Source organism: Gavia stellata, chromosome 27 (assembly GCF_030936135.1).
Source record: "Gavia stellata isolate bGavSte3 chromosome 27, bGavSte3.hap2, whole genome shotgun sequence".
Classification (NCBI taxonomy): domain Eukaryota; kingdom Metazoa; phylum Chordata; class Aves; order Gaviiformes; family Gaviidae; genus Gavia; species Gavia stellata.
The window spans coordinates 969,360-994,775 of NC_082620.1; the positions used below are offsets into that span (position 1 = coordinate 969,360).

The following is a 25,416-nucleotide window of genomic DNA, read 5'->3' on the forward strand; positions in this document are numbered from 1 at the left end:
GCAAATCCTCTTCCCAACCCCATGGGCAGAGCCAGGGGGTAGGCAAGTTTTGGGGTCCGGCGAGGCGAGGGAGCGGGTCAAGGCTCCAGCCAGGTGCCCCCACGGCACCAGCCCCGGGGTGGGGGGGTCAGCGGTGGGGCTGCTCAGGGCGGTTTAAACCCGGTCGGACACCCAGGGAGGGCGTTTGGCACCGGGCGAGTTGTTCCCGCGGAGGAAAAGCTTTGCAGGGACGCGCTCGCCGGCCACGCTGCGGGGACCCGCCGGCCTGTGCCTCTGCAAGGCCCATGGCTGCTGGCACGTCCGCAGGCAGCGCGTTGCCGCCTGTTTGGCCACGTCTTGCTGCGTGGACGGCTCCGCTCCGCAACGAGGGGTTCCGGAGGGAGCAGGGCCACGCTGGTCCCAGCAAACCCCAAATTTGGGAAAGATGCTGTGAGCCCCGTCCCCAAAACCGGGGCGCCAACGCTGTGCCAGGGTGCAGAGCGAGGGGAGCGCGTTTCCCTGGCCCGGCTCCCCGCTGGCCCTGGCAGCAGGATTCCCCCTCCCCAGCCCCACCGCAACGCCCCACGGGGAATTAACGGGGAGTCGGGGCCCACCTGGCCGCGGGGACAGCGTTTAAGCACGAAGGCAGCCGGGAGGATGAGGAGGATGCGGTGATGGAGGGGGACTGCGACGCTCGCCCGCCCCAGGCAGAAATCCCCCCTCCCGGGCCGCGGAGGGGAAATCAAGGCACAGGAGGCGGCCGGCCGGGTCGCTGCACACATTCTCCTTTATTGTTCGCACACCACACACCTTCCTCTTGGCACTTGTTTTTATGTATTTGTTTTAAAAATAAAAAAACACACACGCACACTCCCGGGGTGCTGTGCCGCGCAGGGACGCGAAGAGTTTTATCACAGGGTGGCTTTTTATATATATATATTTTTTTTTTTTCCCCCCACCTTTATTTTCTTTCAAGTGTGGTCAAGTGAAATCACTTCCAAACCAGACAAATAAATAAAAACCAAACCCCACTCGGTAAAAAACTTGCCCCCGGCTTTGGGAACGGGGCAGCAGCTCCCGCAGCAGCTGCACGTGGGGGGAAGGGAGGCTCTTTGTGAGGGGGGTGTTCAGTTTTGTTCGAAAAGGACAGTATTTCTCTCCGTTTTTAATATCCTACAGCCTGAAATTCAGTGCAATAGATACAACTACAGTGCAGGTAATAAACTATACAAAAGTCATCCTAACCATGTACAAGCTTTTGCTTAGTCGCTATAGAAACTATACCTTTGCGTCTGTACCTTTGTGTATACATTATACAGTGTGAATATACTCCGAGAATATTTACAGTACTTTGCTTGTCAAATCAGAAACGCTATAACTTAAATGTCTACTATTAACAACCATTGAACAAAAATATATATAATATAAATATCTTCCAGTCTATACACAGAGCAGGAGAGGGATGTATCCGCGTGATGATGCGTTTTGGTGAGGCCGGGAGCGGGAGCGATGGCGGGGGGTGCTGTAGTGTGGGGGGGCCGGTTCGCTCTGCCGGCGCTTCACCGTCGGGCAAATATTGCCGAGATTAAACCAAAACCAAACGAAAAAGAGACACACACACCCCCCTCCCCTTTTCCCCTCCCCGCTGAAATTCAGGCAAAGGAGACGAGAAGCCGCGGGGGGAGACGCTGCTCCGCGACCCGCTGCAGGACATCGGCCCTTCCAAGCGCGTCGGCCCGGGCCGCCCCGTCCTCAGCGCAACCCCGGGCGGGGAAATCCCCATCCGCGAACCCACCGGGGGCTTGAAATCAGTGAGACTGCTTTAAAAAATAACTCGTTTAGTTAAAAAAAAAAAAAAAAAAATCCTTGGTTTCGATTTAGTCAATTTACATGATTTTTCTATGATTAGAGCGTGTTAAAAAAAAAAGTTTCCAGCTTTAAAAACTTCCGCTACCTGATTTCTCGTTAAATAACCTATCGCGTCGTTAAGAAAAAGGGAGCCGCCCTCCCGCTGGCGGAGGCTGCGTGGTTGGTTTTTAAAACATCAATCGGCTTTGAAATCCTGGACGCGAAACCAGCTAAAAATAAAATAAAATCGTTCCTAGCAGAAAAAAACCCCAGTAACAATAAAATCGGTCAGTCTGTCCCCGATAAACCAGTGGGGGAGTCTGGAAAAGGGGTGCAGGCGCGAGGGCGGCCCCGCTCCCTCCTTCCTGGTTTCTGTACAAAGTGAGTTTTTTTTAAAAAAAACAAAAAAAACAACAAATCAACCCAAAGCCAGGAGAGGCGGCGGCGGTGGCCGGGAGGGGCCGGGCGGAGCCGCGGGCGGGTTAGACCTGGGAGTCAGCGCCCAAGCTGTGAAACTCGTCGGGGGTCTTGTCGCTCTGGCTGGCTCCCCCCTGGCGGAAACCCGAGGCGATTTCGTCGAAGGTCCGACCCTTCGTCTCCGGCACCTTGAAGTAGGTGAAGATGAAGAAGAGGACGAGCAGCACCGTGAAGATGATGAAGACGTAGGAGCCGCAGAGTTGCTGGGAAGGAGAAGAGAGGAGGAAGGGGTGAGTGCGTGGAGGGAGATGGTGCTCCACCACCGGCGCCAGGAGGAGGGGGACGGACCGCGTCTGGTGGCCGCCCTGCCCAGACCTGCCACCGTGCCCCAAGACCCGGGTCCTCCTTCCCTCTCATGGAATACCTCCCGTTGGAAGGGGCCCGCAGGGATCACCAAGTCCAACTCCCAGCTCCGTCTCTAGATCCCGGCCCCATCCCTCTTCCCTAGGGGCCTCCACCCAACCAAACCGTCTCAGTCCAGGTTGGAGGGCTCAGGACGAGCCACGCATCCCAACCGGTGCGAGGTCAGGCTTGCACCCCCAAGCCAGTTCCCAGCCGTCCGTTGGGAGGTGATTACCTCGATGTACTGGAAGCCCATGCCCACGATGAAGTTCGAGGTCCAGTTGGACAGCCCAGCGACAGCGAAGGCAGCGGGACGAGGGCCTTGGCTGAACAGTTCTGCTACGATAAACCAAGGGATGGGGCCTGGACCGATCTCAAAGAAGGCCACGAACCCAAAGATGGCCACGATGCTGAGGTAGGACATCCAGGGCATTTGGTCCTAGTCCGAGGGAGAGAGAGAAGGTCGGTTCGGAGAAGGGGGACGAAGCATCTGGCTGTCCCAGATGCTGAGACTCAAGCAAGCGTGGTGCTGGCAGAGAAGCCCTGAGGTTTCTCCAGACCGGAGACCGGATTTCCGGGACCTCGAGAGAGAGGTGGGCAGCGGGGACCGCTCCGCCATCACCTCTGGGAGGAGAAGTCCTCCTCTCCAACCAGACCTCCCCCTCCAAGCCACCGCAGCGAGGGGCAGCGCGCAGGACCTCCTCCCCACCCACCCGTCCCCTCCACGCCCACCACGCACCAGCAGCGTCAGGGCGACGGTCATGAGCACCGCGCAGCCCGCCATCCCCGCCAGGCCGATGAGGTGGAGGGTCCTGCGTCCGGCTCGTTCCACCACGAAGAGCTGTTGGGTGGAGACAGGCGTCCATCAGCGTGTCCCCAGCCTGAGGGAAAGCCCCCTTCTCTCCGCCTTCCCTGGGGAGAGCTCGGTGGGCCCAAACTCACCGAAACGACTGTGAAAGCCGTATTCACCACGCCGGAGCCGATGGTGGCGTAGACGGGCTGCTCCACGCCAGCCTTCTCGAAGATGCTGGTGGAGTAGTAGAAGACCTACAAAGGGCAGGGATGTGCCATGAGGAAAGGAGTCAGGTCTTGGAGCCAGCGCGACCCGAGCTCTGGGTGAAAGAAGCTGACCCCATGGCACCCAGGTCCCCCCAAAACTCACCGCGTTGATCCCCGAGAGCTGCTGGGACAGCTGCAGGACGATGGCGATGAGGATGGGCTGACGATACATGGGGGAACGGAAGAGCTCCATTATGGTGACCTTCTTCTCCCTCATCATTTGCCGGCTCTCCTCCTTCATCTCCTGGAGGTCGCTGCTGACGTCCGTCGTGCCCCGCAGCTTCTTGAGGACTAAGGGAAGAGGGGGAGGTGGGGTCAGGAGCAGCTGAGGACCCTCCTGCGTGGTGGGACGAGCTCGGGGCCGGGGGTCACTCACCGCTCTTGGCTTTGTTCTCCTCGTTGCGGTTGATGAGGAGGAAGCGGGGGCTCTCGGGGGCGAAGGGCAGGATGATGCACTGCAGCAGGGCAGGGACGAAGATGAAGCCCAGGAGGAGTGGCCAGAGCGAGTCGTTTCCCATGATCAAGTCCAAACCAAACACCTGAGGACGAGAGGGGTTGAGCCACCCTTTCCCAGCTGAAGTTGGACCCAGCTCTGCTGCTCCTGGCTGCACTACAGGCTTGGACACCCATCAGGGGGACATGGACCGCTGTGTTGCTTCCAGGTGGCCAACAGACATCCTATCACGCCGCTGCCCACCCCAAACCTTAAGATCTCACAGCCCTCCTGCTCCTGCTGAGCTCCAGGTCCATCCCTCCAGCCCCAGCTCCTTCTGGAGGACCACGCAGCTCCACCGCACAGGCAACGCTCCGCGCTGCTGCACTAGAGCCCATCCTCTGCAGACCCTGATGAACGTCAAAGATGGGGAATCCCACCCCAGCTGCTTCTCCGGCACTAACCTGGGCGATGAGGATGCCCAAGACGATGCCGAGCTGGTGGAAGGTCCCCAACGCGCCCCGCAGCGCGGTGGGCGACACTTCGCCCACGTACATGGGCACGAAACCGGTGGTGAGGCCGGAGTAGAGGCCGATGATAAAGCGGCCGAGGATGAGCATCTCGAAGGAGAAAGCCATCTTGGAGAAGCCCATGAGGATGGCAGACACGAAGGCGAGGATGTTGGACATCAGCATGGAGTTGCGCCTGGGGAGGGAAGGGAGGAGGGTGAGGAGGACCATGGGGGTCGGAGAGGCTGAAGGAGTGTCGGGAGAACCCAAACATCAGCTCTTGGCAGGAGGGAGGTGCCCAAAGCCACCCCCCTGGGATGCCGGGGCGGGGTGAGGATGGACAACCCCCCCCGTTGAGGTCCACCACACGCTTGGTGCTCACCGTCCGAAGCGATTGACAAAGAGCCCCACGGAGAAGGATCCGATCATGCCTCCGACAGAGAAGATGGCGACGGAGAGGGACCAGAGCGTGGTGAGGGTGGCAGGGCTGATGGGCTCCTCGTATCGGTACAGCCAGGTTCGGTTGTAGAAGTCCTCAATCACCTGCGAAAGAAGGAGGAGAAACGAAGCCATGGGTTAAAACCATGCCCATTTCGTCTGTGCCACCGGTGTTACGAATTGCCTGGTCTCAGCCTGGCCACCTACAGACCCTTGGCCGGCGAGCGCGGCTCACAAGACAATGTGTCACGGAGCTGGGAGCCGCCCAGCCGCCGGGCCGGTGGCTCGGCTCCAACCCAAGGGAGGAAACCTGATGGGATGCGCGGGGGAAATGCAGCCGGACGGGTTCTGGTCTCGCCCTGCCGAGGGAGGCTTGGCGTTGCCAAAATACCTCTTTCGCTTCGCCAGGCGGCCGCGGGGAGGTCACGCTCCTCCCCGGGGCACGGGAGACAGGGAGGGATGCCTCCGTCCCGGGAGGAGAAGCAAGACAGGGGAAGACGGCAGAGATGCTGGAGGAAGGTGAGGAAGACAGCAGGGTCATCCGGGCAGCTGGAGGTGGACGAGATCAATTCCCATCCCTCCGGACACGCCCTCGAGCTTCATTTCTAGGGTTTTTTTCCGCAATACTTCCATAACGCAATACTTCTGCTATAATTCTGCAATACTGCAAAGCTAACATCCACGACAGGTGCTTGGTTTTAATCACCGTCTTCACAGAACACCCTTTTTTATAGATTTCATATACTTTTTAATGTATTTTTAAAGCCAGCCCACTGCTGAAAGCTTCAAGTAAGTTATTCAAGGGTCACCCATACCCAAAACAAAAAAGCAAAAGGCTCGATAACACGCCTGACTAACCCTGGCTGGAAGGAGCCGAGATTTCGCCCAAGCAGGGGAAGCTGCTGCCAGACATCAAGTGGCTCAGAGACCTCGCTGCTTCGAAGGGTTTCGCAGGCGCTCAGCTCCCGATGAAGCGTTTGCACAATCGCGCTTCGTTTTCTGGTTTTCCCATCGCTTCAAGCACAAACGAGAGCCCCCCGGCAGGGGCAGCGGAAGAAATAATCCCACGCCACAGGCTTCACTATGAGTTTTAATAATGCGCTTTGTTTTTTTTGGAGTTGTTCCTTTTACAAAGCCCCTAAACTATTAGGATTTCAATCTTAAAGTGATTTTGTTTGCCTCCTGCTTCACCTGGAGGTTTTGACGCTTTGGGGGCTTCTTCCTCTTTTCCTAACATCGCCAAAATAATAACTGATATTATTATTTGGAGAACCCAGGACTGGCTCAGGCTCCCGGTGGGGGTAAGCAGGTCTCTGCACACACCCCACCGAACCTTGTCAGGCTCCGAGTTCCTCCCGACCTTCCCCGAAAGCCTGTGCTGGGCTGCAGTTTGGCTGATCAAAAAAGAACACCCAAATACCCCCCTCCTCCTGCAAAAAGGACCAGTGGAAAAACCCACCACGATCTGGTCCCTGGTAGAGGAGGAGAGGAAAAATTATTACCTTAAAAGTGGGAAGCGTAAAAAAAGAAAATAATTGCCCAAAAGTTGGGGTTTTTTTCCCCTCTCTTGCCCTCATTTCATTTCAGCTGAGTGTTTTCTACCAGCCCTCACCCAGTTTTGGGCCATCCCCTCCACACATCACGTCTGCAAACACCCCACAAACACCAAGCCGCTGTTTCAGCAGCGGGGAGGGCTATATTAAAAGGACCACAAACCCGGCGCTCAGCCCTCTGCGTGAGAAAGGAGCCTTTCTGCGAGGCCGCCGGCCGCAGGGAGCTGCTGCCAGCAAACGCTGCCGCACTTGCACTGCCGAAGCCAGGGGAATGATGCGTCCCAGTCCCGCGCCCCCAGGCATCCCAATCCTGCGCCCCCAGGCATCCCCATGACAATCCTTCGCCCCAACGCATCTCGATGCATCCCCATCCTGCGCCCCAATGCATCCCCAACCCAATTCTGTACCCCAATGCATCCCCATCCTGCATCCCAACCCCAATCCTGCGCCCCAATTTATCCCGACACATCCCCATCCCAACCCTGCGCACTGATGCATCCCCATCCCAATGCATCCCAATCCTACACCCCAAAGCGTCCCCATCCCAATCCTGCACCCGAATACATCCCCACCCGAATCCTGCACCCTGATGCGTCCCCATCCCAATCTTGCACCCCAAAGCGTCCCCAATCCCGCACCCCAGTGCGTCCCCACCCTTAAAGGTGGGATGAATCCCCGTGCCCAGAGCATCCCGCTACCCAGGACGACACTCATCCTGCCTCCCCTCGTGCCCCCAATACAGAGCACCCCCAAATCCTTTCCCCCATCAGTTCTGCACCCCAAATGCAGCGTCACTCGCTGGGTGACTCGCCCCTAAAATCCGCAGCCCATCCCTGGCCCGAGCCCCAAGGGTTTAATCCTAAAACACACGAGGGAAACTGCGGCAACACCCATCGGGGGGATCTATCTGGCTTTGTTGGGGGTCTGTAGGAACCGGAGCTCGGTCCCAAGGGAAGACCCCAGCTCCGACGTGGTCCCTGCCCACGTCCCCCAGAGCAGCTTCTCCTGGGTCATGGGAAGATGGGGAAAAGTCCTTCAGCCGTAGGGAAATCACGCGCGTCCTCGGGATGCAGGGGCCGGGCTCCGATGCAAAGCGGTAATTACAGAGCACCTGCTCCCTGCGGTGCCGGAGCTCGGGGAAAAATGAGGGCAGATGCCAGAAAGCAGCTCCTCAGCACGCTTCCAGGGATTTCCCAGCTCAATGCCGTTTCAAATGCTGCTGCCGCTGGCCGGCTCCGGAGGAAGACGCTCGCCGCCGGCCGAGCACGAACATCGCCAGCGCGGATCGGTCCAGGGGAAGGCAAGCAAGGGTCAGGATTTCTTAGCAGGGCGATGCTTTTGGCAGACGGATGCGTGCACCGTGGCCGCGGGTGCAAGCACCAAGGGTGCTGGACGGGAGCCGCAGCCTCCAGCCGCGTGAAATCCCGCTCGAGCCACTCACTGTGATTAAATACCATTTGCAACGCCTCGAGTAAAGGCAATCCGCGTCTTTTTTGCTCTTTCCACGCTGATGGGGGTTTGGGAAATTTTTGCACGGGGTCTTCTCTCCCGCAGGGAGGTTTTTCGGCGCTCGAGGTGAGGCTTTGCAGCCCATTGGTTGGTAACGGCATTAATACTCTGGTGGTGTGAATCCCGCCTCGGTGGTTTTAATTATTTGGGATGGCGCACCAGAGGCTGCGATGATGTTCAGGGACGGGCTCTGCTCTCGCGCAGCAGCAGCTGAACCCCGGTTTGTCCTCCGACACCTCACCCTGGCAGCCGAGCCTTGCCAGGGCACATTGCAAGTAACACACGGGATTTCGGAGCTAACATCCCCAAGCCTTTAACACCTCGAAAAGCCACATAATTTGGGGAAAGTCACGGTTTTTTTCAAGCCTCCCACGTACCTACCAGTCGCTGGAGGGTCCTGCCACTGTGCTAGGGGAAGGAGCAAACACCTCCTGCTCTCCATCCCCCGGCGCAGGCAGCCCGCCCCAGCCGAGCCGCTCTCCTCCCAGGAACGTCCTGCCCCCGACGCTCCGGGACGCAAAGCGGGACACAAAGCTCCCATGGGAGCGGTCATTCCCCCCCACTTTGAGATGACTCAAACCCTAATCAGCTCCCAGACCTTCGCTAAAAGCCAAGGTTAAAAGTTACGCTGGTCCCACCCGGAGAGCATCCTGCACGCGTTCCTGGGATTTTTCCTGGCAAAAACGCTAAGCAAGGAAGAAACTAATTCTCCTGGGAAGGCGGGAGCTAAATAACTCCCTCGCAAATCCCATTACAGGCAGTAAGCTGCCTAGTGGGATGTACTATTTTAGCCGGGCTGGTGGCGGATGCAGGTTTGTTTTCAGGCACGGAGGGGGTGGAATTTTGCTACGGTGAGGTTACTCGGCACACGCTCACCTTTTGCGGGGCGTTGATGACACCGGTGTTGTAGCCGAATTGCAAGGAACCCAGCACCGCTCCTCCCACAGCGAGCATCAGGCGAGCCGTCATCTGCAGGAAAAGGGGGGGGGAAGCACAAAAAAGAGGGGTTAAACTTGGGGTCCCAGCTATGCCCCGCCATGGGAGAGGTCCCCCAGCACTTCTCCCCGGCAAGCTGCAAGAGGAGGAGGGATGCTTGTAGGGCTGTGAGCACGAACACGCAGGATAAAAGAGAAAACTTGCTTTTTTTAATGACATCCACGTGGGCTAGGGGAAAAAAATAAAAAAAAAATACCAGTTTGGGCTTAAAAAAAATACTGTTTGGGGATTCCAGGAATTTTTTGCCTCTGGACTGGGGCGGGAGGTTTTATCTGGGCTCGCAGGGTCCCCCCCGAGGGCTCCACGTGACACCTGGGCGGCACGCCAGCACGAGATGCTTTTGGGGACACCGTGATGCCGCCGCCGGCCGGCCGAGCATCGTCCCAGCATCGTCCCAAGGATGCCCTGGACAGCCGCCGCTAACGAAGTTTTTTGCATCGGAGCCTAATTAACAGTCACTAAGCAAAATCCCGGCTATTTGGCAAACCCTTCGCCCGCCTCCTCTTCCTCCTGCCTAAGCCGGAGCGACAATCGGAGCCTTGTTTGGGAGCGGGGTCAGGGCAGGCCAGCGCTCAGGCCACCTTCCTTAACAGCCCAATTATCCCAGGCAGGAGATTTTCCCAGCACTCAGCTCCGAGAACCAGGATCCGACATTCCCGGTTAATCAGCTTTGGGATCATCCACGTGAAATTTATAAGCCCCTTAATTTGGGGGAGGCTGGGCTCTCCCTGGTTATCCCAGGTACCAGTGCATCCCCCCCAACTCCAGGATGCTCCCCCGGCATCTCGGATTAATATTCCCAAAGGATTGGTGCCAGCCAGACCCCACCTAACTGCAACCCCTAGATCAGAAGGGCTAATTGCAAAGCGGACGCAAACAAAATTAGATGTTTTCTTATTTAAGAAGCATTTTCTTATTTTTTTTAATGAAGAAATATAAATAAGTGCCGCTCGCCGACCTCGCCTCTCCGTCCAAGCTGCCTCCCCCCGTGTTAAAGTTTGCAGGGAAAAAGCAACAGGGAATAAAGCCAGCTCCATTAATGAAGCTCATTAATTAGGCTTGGCCCCAACACAACTAATCAGGGAGGTTTTGGCACTTGGTTTTGTTCGGTGCTTCTGAATAAACCCACCCCAAGAAGAAAATGCCCTGCTTGGGAGGGCAAAAACAGGCTGGAAAGTTGCTGGCATCCCAGTAAAAACAAGGAAAAAGCCCCCAAAAATTCCAAAACTCCAACCCCAACCTCATCCATCCACTCGCTGCTCTGCAAAACTGCGACAGGCGGCACCGGCAATGCCGAAAATAACCTGTGCTTGAGTAAATTATGTTAAAAAACTGAGGTTTTTTCAGTCTTTAGGTGGTTTTGGGGAATTTTTTTTTGCTGTGGGGTGTTCATGGGGTTTGGGGTGATTTTCCTTTGCTTTTTGGGGGCCACCTCTCACTTTTCAGGGTAGCAATTTTTACTTTGCGTGGCTAAAGGCTGGCTCCCCCACCCCAGGAAAGCCGACAGGCGATCCCCCACGTAGGGCGAGCGCGCGGGTGAGTCACGGCGGCACGGTGCCGCAGGGATGGGGATGCATCATGCCGGCGTGAACTTTGCTCCGGGAAGGTAGCAGGTAGCAACACCTCTTCACTCCAACACCAGCCACTGCCCCACAAAGAATTAAATAATAAAATTACTTTTGCAATTTTAACTTCTAGTAAAAAAAACCCCTTAAGTTTTAAATATTTAGCAAAACCAAAATTGTATTTCTATTAAACTCCAGCAGCTTGAAGAGGTGACGGGATCAGAGTTGGTAGAAAGACTGCCGGCGTTTTTGGAAGTTCTCCCCGAGCAGGGTCACCGTGAGTCAGCTCCTCCCGCTCGCTTCGGGCTTCCCAGTTCCAAACAGGCTGCCCGGCCCGATCCCGGAGCCTTTCGGCTTTAACCTCGCCATTAAAGGAGAGGCTTAAGATGGCGAGTTAGGGAAAAAAAAAAAATAAAAAAGGGAAAGTTGATTTTTAAGGGCAGCCTTGCATGGAAGACTCCTGCAAAACCACGTGCGGGGTTTGTTGGGGTTTTTTTTTTAACTGCTTGCAGAAAGCAGCAGCTTTATTTGGAGTTTAGGTAAAAAAAAAAAACCACAACATACTTCCTCTTCTTGCTTTTGTGCAATAAACTTATTTACAGTCTGGAGATATCCAACACTCGTGAGTTTTTCCCTACTAACTCCTATACCTTATAGGAAGGTGAGCACAGCGCTTGTAATTTTAATAAATTTGGGGGGTTTATTGCTGCTTCCTGCTTCCTTCACCACTCAAACGCGGAAGCTGGGACGCTCAGAGGAGGTATCGACCCACGGGGTGACAGCAGCCCCCCCAAACCCCCACTGGGCTGCGTTTGGCCTCATAACTCTTTTTTAGCCTTTTTTTTTTCCTTCAGCGCAGAAGGATTTCAGGATGCTGCCTGCCTTAAGGAACAAGGAAATGAATAACCCCTTTAAAAATAATAGTATTTTTAAAAAGTGTCCCAGGAGGGAGTTTCAGGAAAATCCACAATTAAAAAGAGCCCATAAAAAATTAGCCACGAGGCTTTAACGAGCATCCCAGAGGCTGACTGCAAGAGGTCCCGTCCCGGGATAGACACAGGGGGTGATTGCGGGGAAGGGGTGCAGCCTCGCAGCGTCTTGCACGCTCGTGCACGCTTGCCGGAGTGAAGATAACCGGATCCAGCTATTGTCCGGGATAACACGGCTGCACGCTGGCTCCCAGCCCAGGAAAAACTTACGCACCCACCGAGGGCCGGGTAAAACCTGCTCCTAAAGCCACGGCATGTGCCACGGCACCGGCATTTACCGACGGGGCGGGGGGGTTAACAGCCAAACAGAGGGAGTAACACCAGCACTGCGGGGATCAGCCGAGATTTTGGGGAGATTATTGGCGTGGGAGAAAACTCGCGGTGAGGGGAAGCGGAGTCGGAGCGGCGTTATTTTTTATTTTTTTTCCTTAAAGGTCAGCTGGGGACGGCGACACGATCCCTCCGAGTTTTGCAACCGCAAGAGCGTCTGCAACGAGCTCGGGAGATGTTTTCGCGTGCAAAGAGCCGGAGCAGCCCAGCTCCGTGGGCAGAAAAGCATCCCCGGCTTCAATAATATTAAATATTAAATTTAAGGGTGGAGGGGTGAGCTCGTCCCCCACCTCCCAGCGCCCCCAGCATCCCTACCGCCGGCTGCTTCAGTAAAAATCCCTTTTTCCCCTTACAAAACGCACTCTGGATTTAAGCGTCGCCCATGAGAGCGCAGCAAATTGTTCCTGCAATTAATTACTTTTAAAAAAAATTAATAATGCCTAACCCAAATTTATCTAATGGAGCAGTTATTAAAGATGGAAAAGCAGAGGGAGCGTGCCTCCGGCTCCATTTCGGTAGCCGGGAGTTGAGCCCGGCTGGCAGCGCATCGGATTTCTTCGTTACGAGAGCAAATTTCTTTTTAATTCCTGCCCCCATCGACGCGCTGCCGGCCGTCACGTTCCCGGCTCCCACCCCCAAACCCGCACCTCGCCCAAAAAACCCAGCGCTGGGACAGAGCCAGCTTTAAGTAAAATAGTAAAGTATTATATATATAAATATAAACTTAGATTTAGAAAAAGCCTAGTATTCCTACGGCGTAAAAGCTGCGAGGGGAAAGGAGGAGCTGTTTGCTGGGGAGAAAAATAAGCGGAGTCGCTTCCGTAACATCTTTAATTGGAATAAAATTATTATTTTGGGGTTTAGTTACGCGTCGCCCGGCGCTTTGCGAAATTTTTTTTATTTCCTTCCCTGGACAAACAAACCCTACGTACTTGAATATATCCCAAAACACTCCTGGGAAGGAATATTTTGGGGGGCAGCATCCCCCGGCGAGGCCGGGGTCTAACGTTAACGACCCCGCCGCAATTAACTCACCTTCCTTGTTTAGGGCCTGATGTCGCAGCGCTTGAACTCACCTCTAATATTAAATATCGAGTTATTTGAGGGGGGGGCTGTGGCGCTGGGAGGGTTCTGCTGCTGCCGCCCGGCCCGCTGAGTCTCTCCTGATTTCATAACTCGATTTTGGGGGGAAACTGAGGGGATATTGGGTCAAAAGAGCGCAAAGAGCCCACGCTGTGACATAACCCGGCTTCACCCCAGCACGGCCGGGTGGGGTGGGGGGTCCCAGGGGTGCCCCCCCCCCCCCCGTGACACCCCAGCCCCGCACCCCCGCGCTTTTAGGGCCTCTCTGCCTCTCCCTCAGCCCCCAAACGGGGCCAAAAGCGCTTTTTTTGGTCCATCCCCGCGCGTTTTCTCACCCTAAAGCGGGGGGGTTCACCCCCAAACTCTCCGCCGGGTGCGCGGGGGGGGGGGGGGCGGTTTGGGGGGAGTTCGCCCCTGTTTATGAGGTAAAATTTGGTTGGAAAAGGTCGATTTTGCGTGGGGGATGCCCACCCGTGTCCGCGGCGCCCACGGGCTCCTGACGGTTCGAGGATACCGAACGCGGCCCACCCCCCCCGCCCCGTCTCGGCGTTCCTCCGGTTGTGTAACGCGCGGAGGGGGGCCCGGGGGGGGGGGGGGGGGGGGTGGGGAGAAGCAGCGTGGCGGCGGGAATTTTCCACGCGCGGCGTGCCCACCTTGCTGCCGGTCTCCATGGCGGCCCCGGGCTGGCGGCGGGGCGGTGGGGCTGGCGGCGGCGGGCCGGGGCCGGGGGGGGCGGCGGAGCGGCGCGCGGCGGAGCGGAGCGGTGGCGCGCGGCCGCGGTGGGGGCATTGAAGCGGCTTAAGAAAGCGGGCGAGCAGGGGGCGCGCGGCGGCGCGGGGCGGCGGCGCCTATTGGGCGGCGAGGCGGAGGGGGCGGGGACAGGCGGGGGGAGGGGGCGTGGCCAGGCGGGGCGGGGGGGCGGGGGCGTGGAGGGGCGGGGTTGTGGGCGGGGCCGCGCGGGGTGCGGGGGGGGTGGCGCGCGCGCGGCGCGGGCGCGCGCCCGCCGGCGCGCGCGGGAGCGCGCCCGGCCGCGCGCCGGTACCCGCGTGTGCGCCCGCGAACCCGCACACGCTCCTGTGCCCCCCCCCCCTCCTTCCGTGAGCTGTGTCTACGCGCCCACGTGTGCGCGCGCCCCCCGCGTGCGCGCGCCCGCGTGGGCCCCCCGCGCGCGCCCGCTGCGCGTGTGCCATGCGTCGGTGCGCGCGGTCCGCGCGGGCAAACGCATCCGGGCAGACGCGCGTGTGGTTGGCGGTGCGCGTGCAAGCCCCCGCGCGTGCCTCTGCGCGTGGACGTACGCGGGTGCGCGCGTGCACACGCTTCCCTGCAAAGCCCTGCAGGGAACATGCGCGTGTGCAACAGCGCCCGCAGGGCCCCGCTGCAGCCAGGGGTGCATCGCCCCCCTGCACCGACCCCCCTTTGCGAACTTGGGGGGCTCCATCCCCAAAAAAGCCGGGAGTCCCGCTGCTGAGCGAACTCCGGCTTCCCGGGAAGGGAGCGGGAACGCCGACAGTTGCGAGCTGCGAGCGCGCATCCTCCTCTGGCATCGCCCTGGTGCAAAACCCTGCAGCCCAGCGCAATACTCCGTGCCCGCTGCAATACCCTGCGCCTGGTGCAAAACCTTGCAAGCGGTGCAATACCCCGCGGCCGGTGCAACACCCCGCACATGGTGCAAACCCCCGCGTGCGCTGCAACACCCCGCATGCAGTGCAAAACCCCACAGCCGGTGCAATACTACGGGCCCGGTGCAAAACCCTGCACGCCGCGCAAAACCCCACGGCCAGTGCAATACCCCACAGCCAGCGCAACACCCCACACATGGTACAAAACCCCACGCGCGGTGCAATACCGCATGGCCGGTGCAATACCCTACACCTGGTGCAAACCCCCATGGCTGGTGCAATACCTCGCATGCGGTACAAAACCCTGCATCTGGTGCAATACCCCGCATGCAGCGTAAAACCCCACGCCTGGTGCAATACTCCGGGCCCAGTGCAAAACCTCACACACAGCGCTAAACCCTGCACCGGATGCGGTACCCCATGCACGGTGCAAAACCCTGCACGCAGTGCAACACCCCTGCATGTGGTGCAAAACCCCGCAGCCGGTGCAAAACCCCGGGCCTGGTGCAAAAGCCCACGTGCGATGCAAAACCTGCAGCTGGTGCAAAACCCCAGAGGCGGTGCGAAACCCTGCAGCTGGTGCAAAACCCCGTGGCTGGCGCAATACCCCGGACCCGCTGCAAAACCCCACACCCGACGCAATACCCTGCACCCAGTGCAAAACCTCGCACCCAGTGCAATATCCTGCAGTCGGAGCAATATCCCACGCCTGGTGTGAAACCCTGCACGCGGTGCAAAACCCTGCGGCCTGTGCAATACCCTGGGCTCGGGACAAAACCTGCAGCCGGTGCAATACCCCACATGTGGTGCAAAACCCCGCACCCAGTGCAATACCCTGGGCCCGGTACAAAACCCTGCACCTGGTGCGAAACCCTGCAGCCGGTGCAATACCCGACACGCGGTGCAAAACGCTGCACCTGGTGCAATACCCTGCAGCCAGTGCAATACCCTGGGCCCCGTGCAAAACCCTGCAGCCGGTGCAATACCCTGGGCCCCGTGCAAAACCCTGCAGCCGGTGCAACACCCTGCAGCCGGTGCAACACCCTGGGCCCCGTGCAACACCCTGCAGCTGGTGCAATACTCTGCAGCCGGTGCAACACCCCGGGCCCCGTGCAAAACCCTGCAGCCGGTGCAACACCCCGCAGCCGGTGCAACACCCTGGGCCCCGTGCAACACCCTGCAGCCGATGCAATACCCTGCAGCCGGTGCAACACCCCGGGCCCCGTGCAATACCCTGCAGACAGTGCAACACCCCACAGCCGGTGCAACACCCCGGGCCCCATGCAACACCCTGCACCTGGTGCAAAACCCTGCAGCCGGTGCAACACCCTGCAGCCGGTGCAATACCCCGGGCCCCGTGCAAAACCCTGCAGCCGGTGCAACACCCCGCAGCCGGTGCAATACCCCAGGCCCCATGCAACACCCTGCAGCCGATGCAATACCCTGCAGCCGGTGCAACACCCCGGGCCCCGTGCAATACCCTGCAGCCGGCGCAATATGCCGGGCCCCGTGCAAAACCCTGCAGCCGGTGCAACACCCTGCAGCTGGTGCAACACCCCAGACCCCATGCAACACCCTGCAGCCGGTGCAACACCCCCAAGGCGCAGGGCTGGGTGGGAGCAAGCCGAGCACCCCCTCTCCCCCTTTTCCAGGGTGCAACAAATTTTTTTTGGGGGGGGGGGGAGGCATGCAGCTGCAATTCCGTCGGGAAAAGCAGCGGGACGGGGGTTTCTGGGGTGGATGTGCCGGCCTGCACGTCCGCCAGCTCCTCCCATCCCGGCGTCCCACCGCCCGGCCACAAAAGGTGATGCCGGGGGTCCCGCGCGGGGACGCGCCTGCAGCTCTTTGTCCACGCTCGGGCCCCCAAATCTCCCCCTTTCCCCCCGAAACCATTTTAAAAAATCGTCCACAATCATTAAAATCCTAAAAATAATTGCAAAAAGTCACGATTTTTCTTCCAAGCCTCGTTTGTTTGCGATAGCAAAAAGCAGAAAAAGAAATGCAAGGAAAAAAAGGCCAAAAAAAGGCGAAAAAGTTGCAAAAAAAAAAAGAAAAAAAAGAAGGAAAACCAGAAATGGGGCGAAAGTCCCAAAAATCAAAGTCAGTGATTAATTTTCTTTTCCTAAAGCTGCAAAATTTCGCCCCAAATTTGGCCGTTTTGGGCGAATCGCCTCTGAACTCCAATAAACAGAAATTTTAGCCGTCCCAACCCCCTTTTTTCATTTTTTCCCCTTTTTTTGGCTTATCCCAAATGGGAAACGGGGGAATTTTTTTGCTGACTCGGCATTTTTACGGGGAGAGGTGGAAAAAAGGGTGTCGGGCGGGAATGCTGACGGAAGGGAAAAGGGCCGGAGGCGGGATAATCCCGGCGGTGCCACGCGCTGGGGGGGATTTAGGGGAGATTTTGTCAGTCCCGACCCTTTGAACGGGGGGGAAAAGGGTCAAACCACGACCCCGGCGGCACCGGGGGAGGGCGGCGGGCGGGAGGGGACGGAACGGGGGAAGAAAAGGGGAAATTGGGGCTGGGGGGGGTTTAAGGGTCAAGGGGGGGGTTGGGGGAGGAGGGGGCGCCCGGGGGGGGTCAGGGGGTGGGTTTGTGTCAAGGCCAGAGGCCACAGGGATGGGCTCAGGGAGTCAATCCATGTCAAGGCCAGAGGCCACGGGGATGGGCTCTGGGATTCGAGCGGTGGTGGAAGCCAGAGGCCACGGGGATGGGCTCCAGGAGTCAATCCGTGTCAAGACCAGAGGCCACGGGGATGGGCTCAGCCCCTCTGAAGAGATTTGGGTGGTGGTGGAAGCCAGAGGCCACAGGGATGGGCTCCAGGAGTCAATCCATGTCAAGACCAGAGGCCACGGGGATGGGCTCAGCCCCTCCAAAGAGAGTTGGGTGGTGGTGGAAGCCAGAGGCCACGGGGATGGGCTCAGGGAGTCAATCCATGTCAAGGCCAGAGGCCACGGGGATGGGCTTCAGGATTGGAGTGTTGGTGGAAGCCAGAGGCCACGGGGATGGGCTCTGGGATTTGAGCAGTGGTGGAAGCCAGAGGCCACAGGGACGGGCTCAGGGAGGTCTATTTGTGTCAAGGCCAGAGGCCACGGGGATGGGCTCCGGGATTCGAGCGGTGGTGGAAGCCAGAGGCCACAGGGACGGGCTCAGGGGGTCGATTTGTGTTAAGGCCAGAGGCCACGGGGATGGGCTCCGGGATTCAAGCGGTGGTGGAAGCCAGAGGCCACAGGGATGGGCTCCAGGAGTCAATCTGTGTCAAGGCCAGAGGCCACGGGGATGGGCTCCGGGATTCGAGCAGTGGTGGAAGCCAGAGGCCACGGGGATGGGCTCAGGGAGTCAATCTGTGTCAAGGCCAGAGGCCACAGGGATGGGCTCAGGGAGTCAATCTGTGTCAAGGCCAGAGGCCACAGGGATGGGCTCAGCCCCTCCGAAGAGATTTGGGTCTTGGTGGAGGACAGAGGCCACGGGGATGGGCTCCAGGAGTCAATCTGTGTCAAGGCCAGAGGCCATGGGGATGGGCTCAGGCCCTCCAAAGACATTTGGGTGGTGGTGGAGGCCGGAGGCCAGAGGCCACGGGGATGGGCTCAGGCCCTCCAAAGAGATTTGGGTGGTGGTGTAGGACAGAGGCCACGGGGATGGGCTCAGCCTCTCCATCCTCGTCCTCTTCCCCGCCACAGATTTCGGCTCTGACTCACCGGCGTGGCACCACACCCCCACCCCCTGCCACGCGGCCGGCAGGATTTCTGCTGAAAAACGTAATTCATGGCAGACGAGGAAATCCGGTCCCTTTTATATCCCTCCCCTGTGTCACACCACGTTGTCGTGTAACGCGGTCGTTATCTCGCGGCCTCTCCCATCCCTACCCATGTCCCCAGCCTTGGGGACAGCGGGGACACGGGCGTCCTGGTGACACACCGGACTTGGGGGGTTTTTTTGGGCAGTGGCTCCTATGTTTTCGGGCAAAGTTGAGGCTGGGACAGCCTTTCCAGGAATGATTTTCGGGTAATAAGATTGGCATCACTGGCCGGCGCAAGGGAGGGAATTTGGCTTTGCCAGGACTTGATGCTGTCAGTGTCTCCACAGCCAAAAATCTCAGATTACCCCTAAAAATTTTAGGGAAAGCTTTTGCACTTGAACTCTGATGGTGAGCATCCCTGGGATGGCGTTAATCCACCTCGGGGGGGAATTTATTTTAATATTTCCAGCGTCCTGCAATGCGTTTCAGCCTCGAGGACCTTTAAAGTAAGTCCCTGAGCCAAAAGGGGTTTTTTTCCCCTTTTAAAATCCAGGCAAAAATCCCCCAAAATGGGATTTCCGCCACGCGCCAACCCAATTTCTCCCCATCCCCAAAAAATCACTGGGAAAAAAAAAACAAACACCGGAGCTTGTAATTCCTATTGCGGTTTGCACAACAGCCCCGAAGAGCTAGAAGCAGCTGTCAACATCTGGTTGGCATCGCACCCCGGTGACCCCATCGCCGTGCCGGCGTTTGGCAAATTGGGTCAAACCGCGGTGGTTTTGCCGCCGTGAGGCTCTTTGAAGGTGCGGGTTGAGATGGGATCGGGCCAGGAAGCGGCTGGAGCTGGAAAACATCGGCCCGGGTGATGAAATTCAGGGCAAAGTCCATAAGGAAATGGGGATTTGTAATAAAATTGGGTTGGGCGATGCCAGCACAGCCTTCCCCAGGGATTTCAGCCTTAAAAGGTCTTGGGTTGACTTTGCCATCGGGATTTTGTGTTGCTCCCGGAGGGGTTTTCGCCTCCACCCTTACCCAGGGGATGGTCCTGCTGCATCCCGGCACCGCACGCTCCGGCTGAAGGGACGCGATGAAGCATCATCCCCGGCGCCCCGACCCTGGAGACATCAAAGCGCTTTAACATCCCTCAGGTTTGGATTTCACCGCTGGATCCTCTCGGATTTCACTTTTTACCTTTAAACCCGGACTAGTTAAACCCCTCTCCGTGTTAGGCTGGGATTAAAGCGCATGAAACCCTCCGGTCCTGGGGTTAGAGACAGGCAGACGCTCCGTGTCCAAGAACGCTGAACCCAATAAAAGCAACGATTGTCATTTAATTTACCCCAATTAATAAGCAGTGAGCCTCGTTTAAAGTTTTCCAGGCGAAGCAGCGACTCTCTAGTCCTAAACCGCGCTGGGTTGGGTGGCGTTTCATCCCTTAAAGAGGGAAAGGATTGGAAAATAAAGGAATTTTCTGGTTTATCCATTAAAGGGGGGGAATGATCCCCTAGTGCCGGGTCTTGCAAAGGTTGATTTTGCATTTCAGCCCCTTATTTTGCATTTTCTGGGTGACCTGACGTACATGGCAAAGACGGGGAGAAAAGAGGCCGGGGCTAAAAATAACCGGGTGAGTCAGGCCGCGGCGCCGGGGGTGTTGTGCCGACGGAGCCGAGAACCATGGGGAGGAGGGAGGGAATCCGTTTTCCCTTCGGCTTCGCATGTTCGTGTGAGTGGATTCCTCTTCCTCCTCCAAGAAGAAAGAAAAAGGGAGATAGGTATATATACTCACACATATACAATATATAGATATTATATACATATATATATATGTATATAATGCCACTTTTCCCTGCCCGTAAAAACTCCTTGGACTTCACAAACTACCCTCACGCAGCCAAAATTGCAGGAAAAAGGGATTTTTTCCCCCTTTCCCATAACACTGAGACGAAATAATTCCCCTTTGCCGGAGTTCTCCCCTTCAGGAGCTATTTATGGAGCAAAAGGAGAGTGGCTGTTAACAATAATAATTAATCATTAATGATAATAAGCAGATAACGGCCACTCCCGTGTCTTAATTTGCAGCAATGCTCCTTTTTCTTTAATTTTTGCTTAGTTCCATTATTTTTCCATCCCATTCCCATGTTGTCAATGAGGCTATGGGGGAATTTGAGGGGTTTGGAGGGTTTTGGGGGTTCAAACACGAGGATTTTCTCCGCCTGGGGAGAAAAAGGTTGGAATCGGGACATTTTTGGCTGTTTGCTGCCCCGAGACCGGGCGGCCGGCGCGTCCCCAAGGCCACCGACCTTGGCTCAAGGTCGCCGCGATAAGGGACGCGCGAGCAAGAGTCGCGCCGGCGGCGCCCCAAAAACCGCCGTCAGCGAACCCCGCAACGAGCGGCCTCCCCGGCATCACCATCCCAGCGGGAAAGCCACCCAAAATTGCTCCGGATTTAGGAATTCTCCCGGTTTTGGGGAGGATTTGGCAGCGGCCGGGTCCTGCCTGACCCCGAACATCCCGCGGTGCCCGGAGAAATTGGGGGTTCGCTCCCGGAGCGATGATTTTCCTTGCAGGCAGATTTTGGTCTGCCCGTCCCGTGTTCCCAGCCGGGCTTGGCAAAGCCAAAAAAAGCTGATTTTTTCACCCCAAATAGCCCAATTTTGCTAATTGAAGGCATCCTGACAGCCTGCAAGCTGCCAGCGTCCCCATCGGCATCCCCTTCTGCGGCCGGTCACCTGCGGGGAGCCTGGAAAGGGGCCGGAGGATGATTTTTGGGCTGATTTTCAGGGTTTTGGGGGACAGGGGATTGCATAAATGCAGTTTTAGAGGCTGGGAGCGTCGTTGCTGTCGCAATATTAAAGGCGAGGGTGGGCTGGGTGCTGCCGAGCGTCTCCCCGGGCGGGGGGGATGCTCCACGCGCCCCGCTTCAGATGGAGAAGGGAGATCTGAAGAGCTTTAAGGATGCTCCGTGGGACGCCATTCCATTTTGAATGAATTAATTTAATTAATAATTCCCACACACACGCACAAAGCTGGAGCCGGGTGAGTTTTTCCTGCCCAGCACCCACGGGGAGCACGTCGGACGCTGGGAGCCGGCGGCGTTGGCATCGCAAGCTGCAAAACGCCACAAAAGGGAAAGAAAAAGCGCAAAAATCCGCGTACCTTGCATTAAAAATCCCTCCAGCCACGGGCAAGATGGGCTTTGCCCCCTCCTCCCCTTACTGGACTGGGAAGTGCCCAGTTTCTGCACTGGGAATAGGTTGGAGCAAGCTCCCATCGGCAATTACCGCCCCGCAGGAAGACGGATTAATCCCCATTACCTAATTAAGTCGCTGAATAATAATTAGTCAGGTATTTCTTTGCTCTTCAGTCATAAAATCTCTTTTGCAGGGGCATGTTTTACAGCCCGTCCCGCACATCAAACACGTTTCTGCTTACTCAGAAGCAAAAAAGAATCATCGCCCCTGGCCCGGGGCGGCGAGCATCGTCCCGCTGCCCGTGCCCCCCCCACTCCCGCAGCGCTGGGCTGGGGTTTGAGGGGTCACCGTCCTCCCAGGACGATGCAATTTGATTTTTTGGGGGGGCCATCACCCTCCCAAGATGATGCAATTTGATTTTTGGGGGGCCATCACCCTCCCAGGACAATGCAATTAGATTTTGGGGGGCCATCACCCTCCCAGGATGATGCAATTTGATTTTTGGGGGGCCATCACCCTCCCAGGACAATGCAATTAGATTTTGGGGGGCCACCACCCTCCCAGGACAATGCAATTTGATTTTTGGGGGGCCATCACCCTCCCAGGACGATGCAATTTGACTTTTTGGGGCCATCACCCTCCCAAAACAACGCACTTTGATTTTTTGGAGGCCATCACCCTCCCAGGATGATGCAATTTGATTTTCTGGGGGGCCATCACCCTCCCAGGATGATGCAATTTGATTTTTTGGGACCATCACCCTCCCAAAATGATGCAATTTGATTTTTTGGGGGGGCCATCACCCTCCCAGGACAATGCAATTTGATTTTGGGGGGCCATCGTCCTCCCAGGACAATGCAATTTGATTTTTGGGGGGCCATCACCCTCCCAGGATGATGCAATTTGATTTTTTGGGGCCATCACCCTCCCAAAACAATGCAATTTGATTTTTTGGAGGCCATCACCCTCCCAGGATGATGCAATTTGATTTTGGGGGGGCCATCACCCTCCCAAAATGATGCAATTTGATTTTTTGGGGGGGCCATCACCCTCCCAGGACAATGCAATTTGATTTTGGGGGGCCATCGTCCTCCCAGGACAATGCAATTTGATTTTTGGGGGGCCATCACCCTCCCAGGATGATGCAATTTGATTTTTTGGGGCCATCACCCTCCCAAAACAATGCAATTTGATTTTTTGGAGGCCATCACCCTCCCAGGATGATGCAATTTGATTTTGGGGGGGCCATCACCCTCCCAAAACAATGCAATTTGATTTTTTGGGGGGTGCTCCCAGCATCCCTCCACCTCCCAAAGCCTCACCCGCCCTCTCAATAACCCCGTTCCCCAAACTCATGACTCAGCATCTCCCGAAAATTCAGGAGGCGGATTGCAAAACTCATGACTTGACCCGTTCCTTTCCAAGTCGGAGAAGAAGAAAAGCCACACCGCCGGCTCGCCTCCAAAAAAAAAAACTCTCCCCAAAACCGTCTCTGCCGGCTTTGGGGTTTATTCCACTTTTTGTTGAGGCTTTATAAGTAATGAAGAATAAAAAGGTCGGATAGAAATTATCTGTATTATTCTTAGCTGCGTCGGGCTGGGAGAGGCGAGGAGTCACCAACGCTTGCCCCAAGCATCGATGGGCGAGACACGGCAGAGCTTGCAACCCGTCGCTCATGGATTTCGGGATATACTCCCTCTTTTTGGGGGCGATGCAAAGCCGTTGGATAAAACCGATGGAAAATAACACCCCCCCCAAACCCCTCTCCCGGTTGATTTTCTTGCCGGGTCGCACCGGCCCCTCGCTTCTCCCAATTAAAAGAATTAAAGAAAGGAAATTGGAGATGCGGCCCCCGCTGCACCTCGTCTGGAGTAATTAAAGGCCAAGGTTTTAATGAGCGGCTGGTTAAATACAAAAGCAGAAGGAAAGGGAAAGTCTGCGCTCATTAGAAGGAAGCGGAGGCGGCGGAGCGGGGGGCTCGGACCCCCCAAAAATCGGGGGTGACGTGTAGGGTCTTGCTGCGGCCGCGGGGAAGGGGGGCCGATACCCTTCGCCGTTAAATCCTGAAATCTTGGGAGGGTGTTCCCAGCTGGAGTTGGCCGGAGGGGGTGCCGAGAGGCTTTTTGCACCTTATCTTGGCAGTTTGCAAGGTTTAATGCTTTTAAATCCCACTTGGAGGCTCCGATGGAGCCTGAAAGTCCCCAATGGCCAAACCGGCTCCGATGGCTTCCAGGCTGGCTTTTCCGTCCCCGTTCCCAGGGGCTGTAAATGTGACGGGAGCAGTTCAAAGCCCGGAATATTTGCCGAAGGGCTGCAAACGAGGCCCGAGTCCCTCCCAAAGTGCACGGCTGCAAAATAGCCCCCTTCGGCTTGATCCTGCATGCCCCAAAACCCTTCATGCACCTGCAGAGGCGGCTCTTTCCCTGTTTTCAGGCTTTGCTTCCCGTGCAGTCATCCCATGCAATCCCATGCAATCCCATGCAATCCCTTGCAGTCATCCCATGCAATCCCGTGCAGTCATCCTATGCAATCCCAAGAAATTATCCCGTGCAGTCATCCCATGCAATCCCATGCAATCCCATGCAATCCCTTGCAGTCATCCCATGCAATCCCGTGCAGTCATCCTATGCAATCCCAAGAAATTATCCCACGCAGTCATCCCATGCAATCCCACACAATCATCCCATGCAGTCATCCCATGCAATCCCATGCAGTCATTCCATGCAATCCCAAGCAATTATCCCACGCAGTCATCCCATGCAATCCCACACAATCATCCCATGCAGTCATTCCATGCAATCCCAAGCAATTATCCCACGCAGTCATCCCATGCAATCCCACACAATCATCCCATGCAGTCATCCCATGCAATCTGATGCAATCCAATGCAATCCCATGCAGTCATCCCATGCAATCCCATGCAATCCTATGTAGGCATCCCATGCAATCCCAAGCAATTATCCCATGCAGTCATCCCATGCAATCCCACACAATTATCCCATGCAGTCATCCCATGCAATCCCATGCAATCCAATGCAATCCCATGGAGTCATCCCATGCAGCCATCCCATGCAGTCATCCCGTGCAATCCCATGCAATTATCCCATGCAGTCATCCCATGCAACCATCCCATGCAATTATCCCATACAATCCCATGCAGTCATCCCATGCAATTATCCCATGCAATCCCATGCAATCATCCCATGCAACCATCCCATGCAATTATCCCATACAATCCCATGCAGTCATCCCATGCAATCCCAAGCAATTATCCCATGCAGTCATCCCATGCAACCATCCCATGCAATTATCCCATACAATCCCATGCAGTCATCCCGTGCAATCCCATGCAATCCCATGCAATCATCTCATGCAATCCCATGTAATTCCCATGCAATCCCAAAAGCCGGACCCTGCGGGCAGCATCGCCGCCACGTGCCATGGGGAAGGTGGGATTGAGCCGGAGCAAAGCCCCCGGCGCCGCTTTTTTAGCACCAAATTCTTTGCATAAGAGAAGAGAGAGATAGGAAAATGCTGGAAAAGCGAGTGCTTCCCGGCACGTCCCGGCATGCCGGAAAACCGGCCCAGCTGCAAACGTGCCGGTGGGTTTGGGGGATGCTGAGCCTCAGGGGGTGCTCAGAGCATCCCGAAAAAGCCGGGTGCCCAAAGCCACCCCCCAGCGGGGCCCTCTGGGTGCTTCAGGCTCCGGGTTTGGGGGTGGGGAGGGGTCAGCCATGCGCCCCGGGACGGGGA

The 25,416-nt window shown here is 56.8% G+C and overlaps 2 protein-coding genes across 2 annotated transcripts in view; one reads left to right on the forward strand and one right to left on the reverse strand.

The window, feature by feature from the left end:
* Positions 1 to 744: 744 nt before the first annotated feature.
* SLC2A1 (solute carrier family 2 member 1) lies at positions 745 to 13,793 on the reverse strand. The gene is made up of 10 exons (XM_059830133.1): positions 13,764 to 13,793; positions 9,024 to 9,116; positions 5,030 to 5,190; positions 4,603 to 4,843; positions 4,082 to 4,244; positions 3,809 to 3,996; positions 3,589 to 3,693; positions 3,386 to 3,487; positions 2,882 to 3,085; positions 745 to 2,507 (listed from the first exon to the last, which is right to left on the reverse strand). The coding sequence occupies exons 1-10, from the start codon at positions 13,779 to 13,781 to the stop codon at positions 2,310 to 2,312; spliced, it is 1,473 nt and encodes a 490-aa protein (XP_059686116.1). The 5' UTR covers positions 13,782 to 13,793; the 3' UTR covers positions 745 to 2,309.
* Positions 13,794 to 20,051: 6,258 nt separating this feature from the next.
* Positions 20,052 to 25,416, forward strand: part of HSPG2 (heparan sulfate proteoglycan 2) — a 71,732-nt gene continuing 66,367 nt past the window's right edge. The window contains 1 exon segment of the mRNA XM_059829823.1: positions 20,052 to 20,096. Coding sequence (XP_059685806.1) covers positions 20,052 to 20,096 — 45 coding nt within the window.